The 17,812-nt window shown below is 36.5% G+C and overlaps 1 protein-coding gene across 1 annotated transcript in view; it reads left to right on the top strand.

Annotated features, from left to right (window-relative positions):
* The window catches only part of MTPN (myotrophin), a 63,348-nt gene that overhangs the window by 31,165 nt on the left and 14,371 nt on the right, over positions 1-17,812 (top strand). Inside the window, exons 2-3 of the mRNA XM_060108490.1 lie at positions 7,437-7,550; positions 8,402-8,485. Coding sequence (XP_059964473.1) covers positions 7,437-7,550; positions 8,402-8,485 — 198 coding nt within the window. The remainder of the gene's footprint in view (positions 1-7,436; positions 7,551-8,401; positions 8,486-17,812) is intronic.

The raw sequence follows: 17,812 nt of genomic DNA, 5'->3' as shown, positions 1-17,812 counted from the left end.
TGGGTAGAGAGTTAGGGTAGGTTATTTTATATTTTTGTGAGTGTATTAGATAGATAGATAACAGATAGGAATTCATACATATTTTGTCAGATTAGTTAATAGTGAAGAGTAAAGTTCTTGTGGGCAGAGACCCACAATTCCACTTTCTTGTACCCTTAGCATGCCTAGCACAAGGCTAGGAACATGGTTTCTCAGTAAATGCTAGTTGATTTATTGATATTAAAGATAGAACTAGATCACTGTACCAATACATTTCTAGTCAGACAAGAGAATTTATCAGTATAGCTGAGGCTTATGGTTATTTAGAGCACTGGTACTTGAGAAGTAAAAAAACATGACCAGCTTTCTCCAATGCCAATAATGTCATTATTGAGGCACATCAGGAATCAACACATCCTAAAGCATTCATTCATTCATGGCCACCGTAGTGGTTCTGGATAGAGTATATTAATTTACACTACTCACCAGAAAATATCATGAAACAGTATTATTTCATATCTCCAATATTACATATATATACATATATAACATATCTGGAATATATCATATTTAGAAAAAAATAAAAATGGCGTCAAAACAACTTTCTTGGTACAAGAAAAATATGGTAAAAAGTACAATTTTAATGTAATAAAAATCTTTTGCATATTTAACAACCAGCAGGCTTCATATTGCAATGACAGGAAGGAGATTAAAATGAAACTGGTTAAATTATTCTTGCTAAAAAGGGAAAGGTGAAGCTAGACAAGCCTGGATGTGATGACAAGTTAGATTTGTCAGCCTGCTTTACTTGAACTGTATATGGCAAATAGAAGCTGTGTGCAGAGTTATTTGTCACCTGCCTGGTTATTTACACCCATATCATGGTGAGAATTTATTCCTGCCCAACTCTGTGACACGTGATATTACTGCATGATGATGTCTTTAAAAACACATAAACTTTGTCACTAAGGAAGTCCCCCCAAATTCTGTAATCAAGGTATTCATATAAAGATACTATTACAAGACTATAAGGCTAACCAATTTTTAGCAACTGTTTGAATTATAAATATATGATGATAATCTGAATTCATAACCAGGATTTCAAAATTTTGTTTTAAACATCTAGTAGAAGTGGACAAGTCAGAAGAGGAAACAACGAAGGAATAGTCAGAGAGCAGGAGGAAAACTACAATAATGTGGTATCCCTGAAGTCAAGGGAAGAGAGAGTGTTTAAAAAGGAAGGAGTGAATAACTTTGTCACTGTTGGGAGGTCAGTTAAGGTGAGGACTAAGAGATAACCTTTGCATTTCGCAACGTGGAGGTCTTTGACCTCAGCAAAAATGGCTATGGTATAGTATTGAGGGTGGAAGCCAGATTAGAACAAGAAGTGAGAAACTGGAGATAGCAAATATAGACAATGCTTTTGGGAAGTTCAGCCATGAAAGGGAGGAAAGAGAATAGTAACTAAAAGGTGAATATTAGGTCTAAGGATAGTTTTTTGTGTTGCTGTTTGCGCTTTTAGCCGAAGAGTTGCGAATGGCATATTCTGATGAGAAGGAGCCAGTACAGCAGGAGAGGCTGAAAACACAGGCAAGAAAAGGGATAAATAAAGAAATAAGTTTAAGAAAACAAGAAAGGGTGATATCCAAAACTTAGGTGAGGGATTGGCTTTAGATAGGAAAGGATTTGTCAGTTGCAGGAAGGCGTGGTAGAGAGAAGCTCGGGAGGAAATTAATGTCTGAAGACAGTTTTCTGTTAGAAGAAGGATATGAGGTTATCTGCTGAGAATAAAAAGGAAGCAGGAGGCTTATAAAAAATGAAAGAGATTTAAAATAGCTGCTGTGGAAGGTAAGAAAAGCAAGATAAAAAGCAACATGGTAAGATTGTCATGTAATGCTAAGGGACCTGTTGAAATTGTGCATCTCTCTCTTCTATCCGCAGAATCTGGGAGACAAAATTAGGGTTAAATTTTTCTCTGTAGCTGGTAATGTTTTATGAAGTTAGAATGAAGATTACAGAATAGGTGTCTAACATCCTCTCTTCTGATGTAACTCACTAATGCCAAGGGTGAGGAGAAAGGAACTAGATAGAGCACTACCTTCCTTCCCTATTTCACCACCACTACTGAAGTAACCACCCATCCAGACTGCTGGAAAGCTGGTGAAATTGTCATTCAAACCCCTACATCAGTAAATATACCACTGATCTCAAGTAACTGCTGCTGTTACTGGATAGCTAATGTATTATCAGTATTTGCTTGAAATAGAAGATGACTTACTTCCAAGTCTGTTGCTTGAGCAATTTCACCATTTGTTCAGTCTAAAAGCTTCTATTATGTAAAATTTAGTATGTGTCAGAAAGTATACTAGGCACTGGAGCTGCCAAAGTAAATAATAGTGACATGATACCTGACCTGTGTTCACAGGATTCAGACAGAGGCAGGTTAAGTAGAATGTGACAGGGAAATACAAGGTGCTTTGGGCACCCCTGTGAAGGTGGTATGGCTCAAAGTTGCAGTAGTTAAAAGATGACTTTCCAGAGGAAGTTTGATTAAAGCTTGATTCTAAAGAATTAGTAGGAATTAACTGAACAAAGGACAGTGGGGAGGAATGCTGTGAGAATTAAAGCTGGAAAGGTAATCACTGGATATAGATCACTCCAAGTCTTGTAAACCGTGTTTAGTTGTTCAGACCTATTCTCTAGGAGCAATGGGTGGTCATCAGAGTACTTTTAAAAGGGGAATAATGTGGCCACATTTTGTGTTTAGCAAGATCCCTGTAGCTGCAGAGTAAAGGATGGGGTAGGCATAATGGGGCTGGAAGTTGGGGGTGCCGAGTAAGAGGATTTTTTCAGCAATCCAGACAATTGTTTTGATCTCTAAAGCCCACCCAGCTAGTAGTATCGATCCACTCTTATCCCACTTTAAAACTTCTTGTTCCATGTAGTTTGTTGGCTACAGAGGTCAAGAGCTTTTCATTCAGCACTAACAATGAAGGAACTTGACCTCAAATAGCTTTTGCTCTTTAAAGTCTCCCATGAAGGTACTGTTAGTCATTCCTACACCTATTCTACTTCAAATATTGATTTGTTAGCATCTCATTTTACAAGAATTAGAGCCACAGAGATTTGATTTAGTAAAATCTGTGTTACTGAGGTGTAATTGAAATGCAAGAAACTGCAGATATTTAAAGAGTGCAATTTGATAAGTTTTGACACATATACAATCATGAAACCATCACCGTAGTCCAGATAATGACTGGTAGATTTCATTACCCTCAAGTGCCCCTTTGTAGTCCCTCCCTTCTGTTACCCTCAAATAAGCAACCACTAATCTGCTTTCTATCAGTATATATGTTTGAATATTTTATAATTTTATGCCAATACCATGCTTTCTTGATTACTGCAGTTTTTAATAATTCTTGAAATCAGGTAGTGTTGGCCCTCCAAATTGTTCTTTCTTTTCAAAGTTGTTTTGGCTGTTATAGATTGTGTTTCCATATGAAATTTGGGGTCAGTTTGTCAATTTCTTTTTAAATTTTTTATTTTATTTATTATTTTTGGCTGTGTTGGGTCTTTGTTGCTGTGCACAGACTTTCTCTAGTTGCGGAGAGCAGGGCTACTCTTTGTTGCAGTGCGCAGGCTTCTCACTGCCATGGCTTCTCTTGTTGCAGAGCACAGACTCTAGGCGCGCGAGCTCAGTAGTTGTGGCTCGCAGGCTCTAGAGCGCAGGCTCAGTAGTTGTGGCACATGGGCTTAGTTGCTCCACGGCATGTGGGATCTTCCTGGACCAGGGCTCGAACCCTTGTCCCCTGCATTGGCAGGTGGATTCTTAACCCCTGCGCCACCGGGGAAGTCCTGTCAATTTCTTTTTAAAAAGCCTGCTAAGGTTTTAACTGGTATTGCATTGAATCTATACATCAATCTGTGGAAAATTGACATCTTTACAGTATTGAGTCTCCCAATCCATGAACATGCTGTGTATCTCTCCATTTATTTATTTAGATCCTCTGATTTCTCTCAACAGTGTTTGGTAGTTTTCAGTATATAGATATTGTACATTTTTTGTTAGACTTACTAAGTATTTCATAAATTTGTATGCTATTGTAAATAATATTGGTTTTAGTTTTGATTTGAAATTATTAATTGCTAGTGCTATATAAAAATGCAGTTGACTTGGTATATTGATCTTTTGTCCTTCGGCATTGCTAAAATTACTTATTAGTTCTAGTAGCTCTTTGGTAAATTCCATTGGACTTTCTACAGAGACAATCACACCATCTGCAAATAAAGACAGTTATACTGCTTCCTTTTCAAAAGAGATGGGGTTTGTTTGTTTGTTCCCTAGTTGCACTGGTTAGAACCTCCAGCACAGTGTGGAATAGAAGGTAGAAACTGACATCTTGTCTTGTTCCTGATCTTAGGAGAAAAGCATTCTATCTGTCACAAATTAAGTATGATGTTAATTGTACTTTTTTTGTAGAAGCCCCTTATTAGGCCAGGGAAGTGTCCTCCTTTTCCTAGTTTACTGAATTTTTATCAGTAAAGGATGTTGGATTTTGTCAGATACTTTTTGAGATGATTATATGATTTTTCTTTGTTTATATGTTAAAATAGTGAATTATGTTGACTGACTTTTTCAAATATTCAACCAACCTTGTATTCCTGGGGTCAACACTACTTGGTCATGGTCTATTATACTTTCTATATATTGTTGGATTCAGTTTGCTCAAATTTTATTCAGAATTTGTGTTCGTGAGGGACATTAGCCTGTGGTGTTCTTTTCTTGTAAGTCTTTGTCTCGTTTTAGAATCAGAGTAATGCTCACCCCATAGAATGAGTTTGGGTGCTTTCTATTTTCTGGAAGAGTATGTAGAATTGGTATTACTCTTTTTTCCTTAAATGTTTGGTAAAAATTTACCAGTGTAGCCATCTGGGGCATGGGAGTTTCTTTGTGGGAAGATAGTCTGTAAAGTCTGATATTAGCACTTTCTATCTTCATTTTTTTTTTTCCCGATCATTCTGGCTAGAGATTTATCAGTTGTATTGATCTCAGAGAATCAGCTTTTGATTTCTATTATTTTCCTGTTTTCATTTCATTGATTTCTGCTTATTTTGAATTTTTTAATAGACTTTATTTTTTAGAGCATTTTTTAGGTTCACAACAAAACTGAACAAGGTACAGAGATTTCCATATGTCATTTCTCCCCCTAGTTTCTTAAGGTAGAAGTACAAAGATCGCTGATTTGAGGCCTTTCTACTTTTCCAGTACAGGCATTTAGTACTATAAATTTCTCAGTAAGTACTGCTTTTGCAAAGGCCTGCAGAAGAAAATCCTTTCTTTCCTGTCATTCACACAAAGCCTTTCCAGTATTGTCATTTTTGTCTGCTAAAACAAGAATTGTAAGGCAGCGTCTGCAGGGATAAAGGAGAAAGTTTAAACCCACAACAGTTCCTATTCATATGCATTTTGCATGCTTGTACTAAGTAAGGAAGAAAGATATTGCATATTTTGACTCAGGAAAATATCTTTTTGACAGAGCTATCTTATTGAATACTTACTGCAGTTATTTCTTTACTTTGTTTCACTGAAAAGACCTATCCAGTTAATCCTCTCCAGTTAATGGAAATAATGGAAAGGAAGTAATAATGAAAGGAAAACGAGTTTCATCCAAATCATTTGAAGGAGTATCTCTTTGCCTCAAAGCCTCACATTTCTGCAGTTGTGAATAAAGACTAAGGTGGTACACCAAGTCGCCCTTACGTTTAAATTTGTTTCTGAATATAAAGTATATTATAATAAATCATATCTTTGTATTTCAACCATTATGCAGAAACCTGCATTAACCTAATTTTGGATAATCTTTTAGAACCAATATAAACCAACATTAGGAATCCACAGCAATAATACTTAACCTCTATTAAACATATTACCCTGTGAGGTAGTGTGTTAGATACTTTACATGGATTATCTCATTTGATGATACACTAAAACCCAGTGAGGTTTATTTTTAGTCCCATTTTACAGATAAGAAAACAAAGATTTAGAAAGTAACTAGTCTAAGGTCCTACAACTGACTGGTAGAATTGGAGCTCTAACCCAGCCTTCGTTGATCTTAAGCATGTTATACACCTTCCTTCTATATTCATATACTTTATAAGAGGCTCTATTTTACTGTAAATATCACATGTTGACTTGAATAAACAACCCATTAGAAGTTACTGCTGTGAATTACTCAAGTACTCTGAACAGAAAAGGGTTGTTTTATCATTGAGTAATTCAAAAGAGGACAATTATTTTTGATGAAATTCTTGATCCTCCACAGAGACAATATATTTGAAATATACATCTGGCCTGGAACTCGGGAACACTATGTGTAATTTCATTTCCTGACTTAAAGCTCTGATGCCTCCTCTGATTGTTGTAACAGGCACGGGATCTCACCTCTTGGAATGCTTTTTTTTTTTTTTTTTTTTTAAGTACCAGCCCTTGAATAATAAGTAAGATGATATAGCTCATTCTGATACTTACTGGAGGATGTAAAACCCTGGAGTTAAACTTTTTCCTTAATGGAAAAAAAAAATATCTATATATATTTAAAGATTTCAAATTGTTTGAATTTAATAACTTCATTGTTTGAAAAGCTGATGCATTATCTTTATAGTGACCCTTAACATTAAAAAGACTGAGTAATGGATTTCATTCAGAATTTGAGTATATCTCCTATGTACATAGATAACTTATACTAATAGCTAATCATATTTCTATTAATATTAGCTATAATATCTTAAGTGCTTTACATGGATCATCTAGTTTAACCCTCACCACAACTCCATTAGATGTAGGTATTGTTATCTCCATTATGTTTAGTCATGTGATTATTTGATTAAAATCTGCCTCCCACACTGGATGGTAAGCTCCATGCAGTCAGCAGCCATTTCTGATTTTGCTCACTCTTGTCCCCTCTATGCACAGAGCCGGCCATACAATAGCGCTTAAATGCTGAATGAATGAAATGAATTCTTAATAGCTCATACTCATTACCTTGTGATGATGATGTCTGCCTCCATCAAAGTAGTGATGCTTTCTCTGGAGTATTAAAATACATGTCATATGACCTGTGTAAAATCTTAAGTATTTGAACTCATCAGTCTTTGGTGGCCACATCTCGACATCGTGCTGGTTGAACTCCTTAGAAATAGAGCACAATAATAGATTTCATTACATTTAGCATTTTTTTATTGTTTTCATCTTGACTGATCATGATTTGAATTGCTGTCATACTGTGTTCTATTTGTACAGAAATTAAAGTTCTTGGCTACTTATTTCACTTTGCAAGAAATGTAATTCTTTCATGAAACCCTCGCAGCTTTAGGAAAGTAAAAATAGCAGGTGCCTCATTTCCCTTCTTAGTCTACCATCCTTATGAATATTGTTTTCATTTGGCTTCTTTTATAAGGGAGAAGACGTCAACCGGACACTAGAAGGTGGAAGGAAGCCTCTTCATTATGCAGCAGATTGTGGGCAGCTTGAAATCCTGGAATTTCTGCTGCTGAAAGGAGCAGATATTAATGTATGTAAAGAACATTGTCATTCTAGAAAAAATTCTTGTTGTATGCTTTTGGGTAATTGTTTTCTGTAGATTTATAAAATAGTTACTGGTGGAAACCTCATATGAAGTAAAAATATAGTCTGAAATTATACCAAATTTCTGTAACTTAGAAATACATAGTTGTGATTTTTTAAATAAGCAGAACAAATTGATTTTTTTTTTAAACTGATAAAACTGGGGGGTAGATGTTTCCTTTTCAAGTTCTAAAGCAATGTGAGAGTTAGCGCTATCTGTAGGTGGCAAATAGCTATCACCCAATGGAGCATAGGACTCTGCAGTCATATGAGAAATCTAAACTGGATTTTTGGACAAAAGTCAGACAGCAGTCATCTCTTAACTCTTCCCTTTTGTAGCTACTGCATTTCAGAGTTTTAGAAAAATGTTTAAGTAACCATGACAGCAAGTGAGATGAACTTTTCACATCTCAGGGGTTACCATGTCACGTGGCCCAATGGTGGCAATCTTTTACCTCTTCATTGGCTATGTTCCACCCCTCTCGAGATTCCCTTCCTGCACCTCATTGGCACATCTACAGTAATGTGGAGTTGAGGCTCAGAGAGGTTAAGTAATTAGTCATGCAGTAAGTGGCAGAGCCCAGATTTGAGATGGGGTCAAAGCCCTGCTCCATCTGTTTCACTAGGCTGACTCCCAAGGAGAAACTGCTTGTGGGCTTGGGCCTCTAGCAGCTCCTAAGAGGCTAAAAATGGGTAAACAATGATTTTGAAATATTTATGAGCATTCCCTAATTAGATCTAGAAAGAAGGAATAAATGAAAAATGGATGAGGTGATGTATATCTCTATTATTTCATAGGCTCCAGATAAACATCATATTACACCTCTTCTGTCTGCCGTCTATGAAGGTCATGTTTCCTGTGTGAAATTGCTTCTGTCAAAGGTGAGGTCAATTGCTGATTTTTATTGCTTTTTCCATTACTATGTAACTGTTTAAGCTAAGTATTTGGTTGTTAATTTACTTAAATTTTGTGTGGCATCAGGGACAGAACAATTAGAGGTAATATCCAAAATTGAGGTCTAGAGCAGTGTTGCTCAAAACAGCTGGTCTACAAGCTGTTTGTTACCAGTTCATGGTGGGTAAAGAGGTTGGGCTAGAAAATAAGTCAACAGTCTCCTTCATCAAGAATATCTTGCTATTTAAAAAAAGTTAGCCAAACTAGGCATTGTAGTTAATAATTAGTAATATAGAAAATGTTGTCCCATGCTAATAACAGTTTGCAGACTGGTACCATATTCACATACCGTGCTTTGAGTAACGCTTGTTTGAAATTTGTATAAACTTCATTTTCTGTAGTACGTACTGAGCAAGATTATTAGAGGCAGATTGCTGTAAGGGCTTTCCAAGTCATCTGGTTTCTTGATGTGATTGAGATCATGGTAAATTTGGAGTTTTCCAGTGTTTTACCTTTGCTATTACAAGCTGTTAGATGAAGTTCAATGTCCAGCCTCAGAAATTAACCAGTCAGTTGCAACCATTCTAGGTGTATGAGATGGGACCTGCAAATCTTGGAAGATAAGAAATCTTCATAAAATAAGGCACCAGTATCAATCCCAAGGTTATCATTTCATGGCCATACTCTGGAAAGTGCTGTTCATAACATTTCATTTGGAATTTTAAAATAAGCCCTGCTAAAAGAAGCAAGAAAGAATTAGAAATAAAATGAGTAAATGTATATGAAGCGTTTTGCCACAGTATCTGACACGTAATAAGTACTCAATAAATAGTAGCTTTTATTACCTCTAAAACTAAAGAGGATTTTATGCTTCATAGATTCAACTTCAGTAAGATTTGGAGAACATTGAGAAAGTAGCACATTTGTCTCAACACTTTATTGACAACTTTTCAAAGATACTGTCTGAAAGCAGTTAATTCAGGTCCTCTAAAACTGGGGGTTTACCCATACCTTCATGTTAAACACAACTACTGGATTCCTTTAAATGTGTGGTGGTGGTGGTTTTTGAAAGTTTGGGGCGGGGGAGGGGTTGGGAGGTTTTGGCATATGGCAACAAGAGTTTTTCCATATTATACACCGTACTGATAGGAAAAGCCAAAATAAAGGGGGATATTATTCTTTGCCACTGTAATGGATCCGAATCTGTGGTAGGATGTATTCACAAAGATTTCCAGCCACTGTCTTTCTCCTTATTGTCTATTCCTCCACAACACCCATGAAAAGATTAAAAAGTACCTTTGAAAACTACTGGATAATTTCATCCCTGGGGGAATATTTTTGCATATTATGTTAAAAACTGGTTGTCGCAGGCTACAGATATTAATTTACATTTCATGAAAGAGTTTTATAATTTCAGTATTTTATTGGTTAGGACTCTGTATTGCAAGTAACTAAACCCAGCTTAGACAGGCTTAAGCATTACAGAGATCGTGTTGACTCACATAGGTCTACGGTCGAGGCACAGCTTGTCCATGGGCATAAGCCAAGTGACCAGCATCTGACTGCCTTTTGGATATTTCTCAGCTCTCTTCCTCAGTGTTGATTTAATTCCCCTGGCCTCAATCTATCTGCTAAGTGTAGCGCAAAAGAAACAGTTAATACTGTATTGATATATTTGAAAGTTGCTAATAGGGTAGATCTTTAAAGTTCTCATCAAAGGAAAAAATTTTTTAAACTATGTGAGGTGATATTAATTAAACTTATTGTGGTAATCATTTCACAGTATATAAACATATCAAATCATTATGTTGCATACCTTAAACTAATAGTATTATATGTCAGCTATATCTCAATTACAAATTAATAAATTCATAAGTCAGAATAAAAACAAACAAGAAATGAATGGTTCCTTCCTTCCCCTTCTTTCTCCCTCTTTCCCTGACCTTTTCTATCTAGCCAAGGGTTTTCTTCTCTGAAAATAAAAAACTCCATGGGATCCTTTTTAGCTTAGGGCTCTGGTCATTTACTAAATGAAATGCCCCTAAGCAAGCTCCTCCCTCCTAGCCAGATCTCAAACTGTAGATCAGAACTGTATTTCTTTCTGATAAGCCTCTCTTTCCTCCTAGGACAGACAGAACAAGATGTAATTATTCTTATGATAGAGAGAGCCAAAACCATTGTTCCATATTTCTTATTCCCAAAACATGATGCTCTAGGTGACCGAGACCTTGTGGCTATAAGATTCCACTGTTAAAGAATCTTCTACATTAAATAAGTTCCTGAAAAGCTGGCTTGATTTGAATGTACATTAGGCCTCTGATATGTTATCCCAGAAGGGTCTTTATAAATATGTGCTGTGTTGATGAATTACTGGTTATAAGTTGAGTTTCCTGACTTTTAAGTAGTTTTTTAATTTTACTTGTGCCCATAATATTCTTTCATTTGTGTCTGATCCTTAATTTTTGTAGCTAAACAAGTGACATTCAGAGATGGCTGTATTGATGGCAGATCATTTGTAGAGCTGTTATTGATTTTAGATGAAAGGTGTTTTGTTTTTTTTACCTTTTTGAAAGCAACATAAAATTTAGTTCTTTTTTCAAAATTAATTACTTCGATTTTATTTTTGCATAAGCTCCTTTAATGTGTACCCTATAGTTCTGTTAACCAAATTTTTGAGGGGGAAATTGTGCTCTTTAAAAAATTCTTAATTGCTAAAATAAGGCTATTCCAGTGCACTTTTTTAAAGTGCAGTCAATGTTTGTATTATGAAATCTGGTTTATTCTGTCTTTAGTAGAATAAAGTAGAATCTTTATCAGTTACTATTAATTCATTTTAAAAGTATGTAGTTTAGAAGTTTTCCAGATTCGTTGACATCTCTAATATACAACTGACCCATGAACAACAAAGGTTTGTATTGAACCAGTCCACTTACACACAGATTTTATTCAGTAGTAAATGCTGCATATACTGCACGATGCATGGTTGGTTGAATCCACAAATGTGGAGGAACTGCAGATATGAAAGGCCGACTGTAAGTTACAAGTGAATTTTCAACTGCACAGAGGATCAGTGCCCTTAACACACACACACCCCCGCCCACACTGTTCAAGGGTCGACTACATTATTCCACTGGTATACCATTAGCATAGGAAAAAAGCCAAAATAATAAATTTTAAAACTCAATATAATCTTTGTTTATATAATCTCCAAATACATAAGTATAATCATCTCCATTTTATGGATGAGGTGACCATCTGTCTTGAGGAGGTTAAATAACTACCTGAAGTCTAACAGAATATAATGAAATCAAGATTTGCTCCAAGTTATATGACTCAAAAACCCATGTTCTTTCTACTACTTGAGAGTGGCTTTCAGACTTACTGTCAGGGATAGCTATGAGAAATGATTATGTATATTTCTGCAGGTAAAAGATATTTGGCCTGATTTTTAATTGATACATTCATGAATGAAAAAAAATGTAGCGATCAACACTTGTGGGACTTCCACTTGAAGACTGAGGTCTGAGCACATGCCATGGTATCCCCTTTTTGCCCTCTGATGACAGAAAAGATGTTTTTAAAATGAATGAATGAACATCTGTTTTAGACCATAAGACAGCAGGGTTCATTAGACAAGAAATTATAATGAAGCCTTGAGAGACAGAAAGCAGGCGGGATGAAGCTGAAGAAAACATTCCCAAACACGAGCAAGAGAGGACTGTTGCGAAAGGTAGGAGTTGATCCAAGGCAGCTTGAAGCCCAGAAGTGGTCAGTACCCTTGAGGAACAGACGAGTGAAGAGTTGGATGAGCTTTCAGGAGGAAACAAGTGAGACCCAGAGGTGAAGACTGAAGGAGGTACGCAAGAAGTCAGTATGTGAATAAATCTAAACAAATATTGAAATACAAAACAAACATGAACATTTAAAATAAGCTAAAACAGGCTCCCCTGGTGGTGCAGTAGTTAAGAATCCGCCTGCCAATGCAAGGGACACGGGTTCGAGCCCTGGTCCGGGAGGATCCCACATGCCACAGAGCAACTAAGCCCGCGCGCCACAACTACTGAGCCTGTGCTCTAAAGCCCGCGAGCCATAACTACTGAAGCCCATGCTCTGCAACGAGAAACCACCACAACGAGAAGCCCTTGCACTGAAACAAAGAGTAGCACCCGCTCGCCGCAACTAGAGAAAAGCCCACGTGCAGCAATGAAGACCCAATGCAGCCAATAAATAGATTAATTAATTAATTAAGCTAAAACTATAGAACTGTTAAATAATAACTTAAAAAGAAGCAAGGGAAATGAACAAAACTCCTGGTATTCTCACCAAATCCAGAGTACATGAGAAACATTAGTAAAACTGGTGAAAGGAAACTGATGACGCAGGTAAAAAGTGCAGGCTCGAGAAGCATCCTGGGTAACTGAGTGGTCCCAGGGAGTAAGAAGCCCAAGTGAGAGTATGAAACAGAAGAAGTGGCAGCTGCACAGCAGTCATTAAGAAGGCCAGGCCTAACAGACTGCAGCCTGATGTTATGAAAGCAAAAACAGACCGTGTAAGCACCTGTCATTTTGAATCATAATTAATTCACAGTTGAATAAGGTTCCTCCTTCTTTGCCCTAAAAAAAATCTTAACAGGAAATTTTTGGAATAAAAGAGGTATTTAAAAGATGTATAAAAATATTACTGAACTCATCTTCCTGATTAGAATCTCAAATACCTGAATAATAGCAGTGTTGCATGAGCACATTATTTAGGAGAGTTAATCTTGCAGTGGTACTCTTGAATATAATATTATAGCCAATGGATGTTCATAAGTCCAAAATTCATTTATTTTTCACAGGTACATATAATTTGACATCATCTAGTTTCTGTGTAGTTAAACAATTCTCTAAGAGAAATAATAGTTTACCTGTAGCATTAATACACTATCATGTTAGACATTTCCTTTAACAGTATAGTATATAGTATTTAATATATACCAAATTTCTATAATATTTATACTTATTAAAATTCTTTATAATCTGTGTAATCCCTTTGATAATAAAGGATTTTAAGATGTCAAGTATCCTTATTTTCCAAGGAAAACTGTTTCTAAATAATCCACTAAAGGATATTGTGGGGAAAAGGGAAATACTTAACATCTTTAAAAGATAATACAAGTTAACCTTTAAGTTCGCTATCATTTAGAATTTAGACAGGTAAGCTTTCAGTCATTTACTCTAGTGTGGTTTATACTCTTTCCCTTATATACTGTATATTGCTATTAAAAATGAACAATCAACCTCCTATTAAAACAAGAATTCTTTTAAACAAATAAATAGAAAAATTACCCCAGCATGAGAGAATCACAAATCTCACAAACTGAAAATTTAATGGAAGTTTTTAAAACATTATAATTACTGTTTTATTCTTAGATTACAGAAACAAACTGACAATATACTTGTTATTATAAACCCATTTGTTGTTAGTGATATACTAAGCTATATCTGAGAGAGAAAAGTCCAAAAGAAACTTTGCTTTTTTGTTTTCCATCACTTCTCTGCTTCATACTGTGTCAAAGAATTTACCTCCTTAGGATATCTGCTGTAACCTTACAACGGAAATATGTAACCACTGATGCTTGTGCAACTCTGATGTTAGTGGCACACAGCTGTTTCAGACCACTCTGTACATTCATTGTGTGGGACAAATGAGTGAGAAACAAAGATTTACTCAACAACCTTCCTTTTATAAAAAGAAGGTCAAAATGATTAACGTCTTACGTACAATTGCTGTAGAGAATAAAAAGTACTAAAAATCAGTCTGTTGAGAAAATACAGAAAACCACCTTATCTGATAACACTGATGGTTTTGCCCAATGTATTTTCTGTGCTGTATTTTAAAAAATCAAGCGGCCAGTTAATAACAAAATTTGAATACCCCTCTCAAATACCAGCATTGTCAAATCCTCAAGAAGTATCTACGGTACAGATTTTGCTGCTTGAATTGAGAATCAAGTGCGTAAGATATAAGGGCTTAGAAGTCAACCCTTTTCTTAGTCAACCTAAATAAGTAGGTGCGCTGATAGGTAGAAACATTTTTTAACTCAAATTACTCACTATTCCACTCCCAGTAAAATCTAAACAGTTTCACACATTCTCAAGCACACATTTTATGATTACTTGGAATCCCCAGGGTTCTGTTCCATATAACATGGGCAGGTTTGGTTTCAAAAAAATTTTAGGACAGATGACCTGCAAAGAACTGAGCAATGCCTTTCTGAATTGCCTTAGTTTAAGAAACTGTGTTAGAAAAGGACTAGCAGAATTGATACAGCGAGAAAACTTACCCCCCTAAATAACTGAAGAAACCAGTTGTTACGCTGTTTTGATACATCTCACAAATCTCATCCACAAGTATGCCCATTGTAGTAAGCTCATTGTTTTTTTTACCTATTTAGCTCTTTTAGACTGGAGTGCATCAATATTTTAGATAGTTTCTGTTAGTGACATAAACTGTGTGTTGTGACATCACACACCCCCAAGTTTGGTTCTGAGTTCTCCTTCCTAATAGCTTTGGGGCTTTGAATAAATTCCTTATCATCTCAGTCTAAGCATCCTCTTCTGCAACATGGGGCCAGTACTCATCACATAGAGTTGATGAGCAGGTAAATTAGCTCATAGTTAAAATAGTACTTATACGTAGGAAATGTCATTTAAGTGCTTTACATATATTAGTTCACTTAATCATCACAGTAATCCTATGAAGTAGGTACGATTTTTATCCCCCATTTTACCATTGGGGAATCTGAGGCCCAGGGCATTAGGAAGCTTTCCCAGGATCACACAGCTCGATAGGAGGAGAGTTAGGATTCAAACCCCATCACTTTGGCTCCAGAGTTTGTGTCTGTAACCACTACATTACACTGCCTCTCAGTGTAGCCAAGTAGTTAGAAGAGATACTGTATGCAAGTCATTGGCGGCAATACTGAGCTCATCATAAATTCTCAGTAAATACTAAGACCAGTTAGGATTGATGCAGATGACTTTGATGTATTTCTCAGAAAAGGGAAGACTTGCTGCAAGGATGAGGGTTCCCTGAAAAGCAAGTTTTATGAAAATGACTGTTTCAAATATAAACAAACTTTTCATCCAAAACTTACAATGTACCACATCATAGGTAATATATTGGCTCACTATCTGAATGTCTTTGGAGAGAAGTAATTTGAAGGCTCATTTATACTTTCTCCCATCCCTATATTTCCATGATGAATTTCTCTCTGAAACCTTGAAATGATCTTTCTATTTTTGCTAGATATGACTGCAGTGGAGATGTTAAAAATCATATTTTCACAAGGGGTAACATAAGAACAAATCTAAGACCATTATATATGCAACTGAAAATGAACTGTAGTCACTGTCTCCAAATGAGAAGTAAAATGAAGAGAAATGTAGAATACATGTCATTCCCTGTTGCATGGTTAGCACGTTGTTTAGAGAGGCAGAGGGGGTGCCAGATAAGGAGCATGGCACTGAAGTTAGAAAAGCAAGATTTAACACCTGGTCCTATGGTTTCATAGCCAGTGAAGCACGGTTAACAGATAATAAAGGACTATGACAAGTGCTGTAAGAGAAGTAGGGTTCAACTGTAACAAAAACTCCTACTACAGAGATTTAAACAAGAAAGTGGCTCTTCTTTTTCATGGCTGAATAATATTCCATTGTATAACTAGTTCTTATTTTTAAGAAAGATTAAGAGAATTTTTGATCTAGGAGTTTCTGCCGAAATCATGTTAGGTTTTACCATTTTATTTGCAGAAAGTAGCACAGAGAGGTTAAGGAACTTGCCTAAAGTTACACAGCTAATTTGTGGTAAAATTGGGTGGCCAGGGTCAGTATGTCCTTGAACCACACCACCTGCTTTTTCTTTTTTTTGAAGTGTAGTTGATGTGTACAATATTATATAAGTTACAGGCGTACAATATAGTGATTCACAATTTTTTTTAAATTGAAGTATAGTTGATTTACAATATTGTGTTAGTTTCAGGTGTACAGCAAAGTGATCTGGTTATACATATATATGTGTGTGTATATCTATATACTTTAAAAAATTCTTTTCCCTTACAAGATATTGAATATGGTTCCCTGTTGTATACATACATCCTTGTTATTTATCTATTTTATATATGGTAGGTGCATCTGTTAATCCCATACTCCCAATTTATCCCTCCTCACCCTTCCTGTTTGGTAACCATAAGTTTGTTTTCTATGTCTGTGAGTCTGTTTCTGCTTTGTAAATAAGTTCATTTGTACTGTTTTTTAGATTCCACATAAAAGTGAAACCATAAATTTGTCTTTGACTTCGGTTAGTATGATAACCTCTAGGTGACAACATGGATGGACCTTGAAGGCATTATGCTAAATGAAATAAGTCAGACAGAGAAAAATACCCTATGATCTCACTTATATATGGAATCTACAACAAAAACAAAACAAACTCAGATACAGAGAACAGATTAGATTGATGGTTGCCAGAGGCAGGCGGCTGGGTGGAGGGTGTGTGGGGTCAAAAGGTAGAGACTTAGAATTATCAGGTAAGTCAGTCCTGGGGATGCAACAACAGCACCGTAGCTATCCTTAGTACTGTATTATATATCTGAAAGCTGTGAAGACAGTAAGGCTTAAAAGCTCTCATCATAAGGAAAAGAACTTCATAACTCTACAGTGATGGATGTTAACTAACCTTATTGTGGTAAATTTTGCAATATATACATATATCAAATCGTCATGTTGTACAACTAAAACTAATATAATGGTCTATGTCAATTATATCTCAACTTAGAAAAAAAACAAGTGGCTCTTAATGAAATGCCTGAAGGTAAGCAGTCCAGGGCTGAGTAGCTGGCTCCACTTGTCCTCAGTACCCCGCACTCTCTTCTCCCCTGTCTTCCCCGCTCCTTACGGTTGCAAAGATGACTGCTGAACCTCCAGGCATTGTGTCTGTTTTGGGCAGGGAGAAGGGAAACAGTTAAGGACACTCTCCTCCCTGAGGCTTTATTGGAAAAGGAAAGCTATCCACGAGATGCCAACTTTGTGCCAGATGGCCACCTGTAGCTTTTTTTTTTTTTTTGTGGTAGGCGGGCTTCTCACTGCTGTGGCCTCTCCCGTTGCGGAGCACAGACTCCGGATGCGCAGGCTCAGCGGCCATGGCGCACGGACCCAGCCGCTCCGCGGCATGTGGGATCTTCCCAAACCGGGGCACGAACCCGTGTCCCCTGCATCGGCAGGCGGACTCTCAACCACTGCGCCACCAGGGAAGCCCTGGCCACCTGTAGCTTT

The sequence above is a fragment of the Mesoplodon densirostris genome, chromosome 9 (genome assembly GCF_025265405.1).
Source record: "Mesoplodon densirostris isolate mMesDen1 chromosome 9, mMesDen1 primary haplotype, whole genome shotgun sequence".
NCBI classification, from domain to species: Eukaryota; Metazoa; Chordata; class Mammalia; order Artiodactyla; family Ziphiidae; genus Mesoplodon; species Mesoplodon densirostris.
The sequence above is the reverse complement of the archived record's forward strand: the minus strand, read 5'-3'. Positions and strand labels throughout refer to the sequence as shown.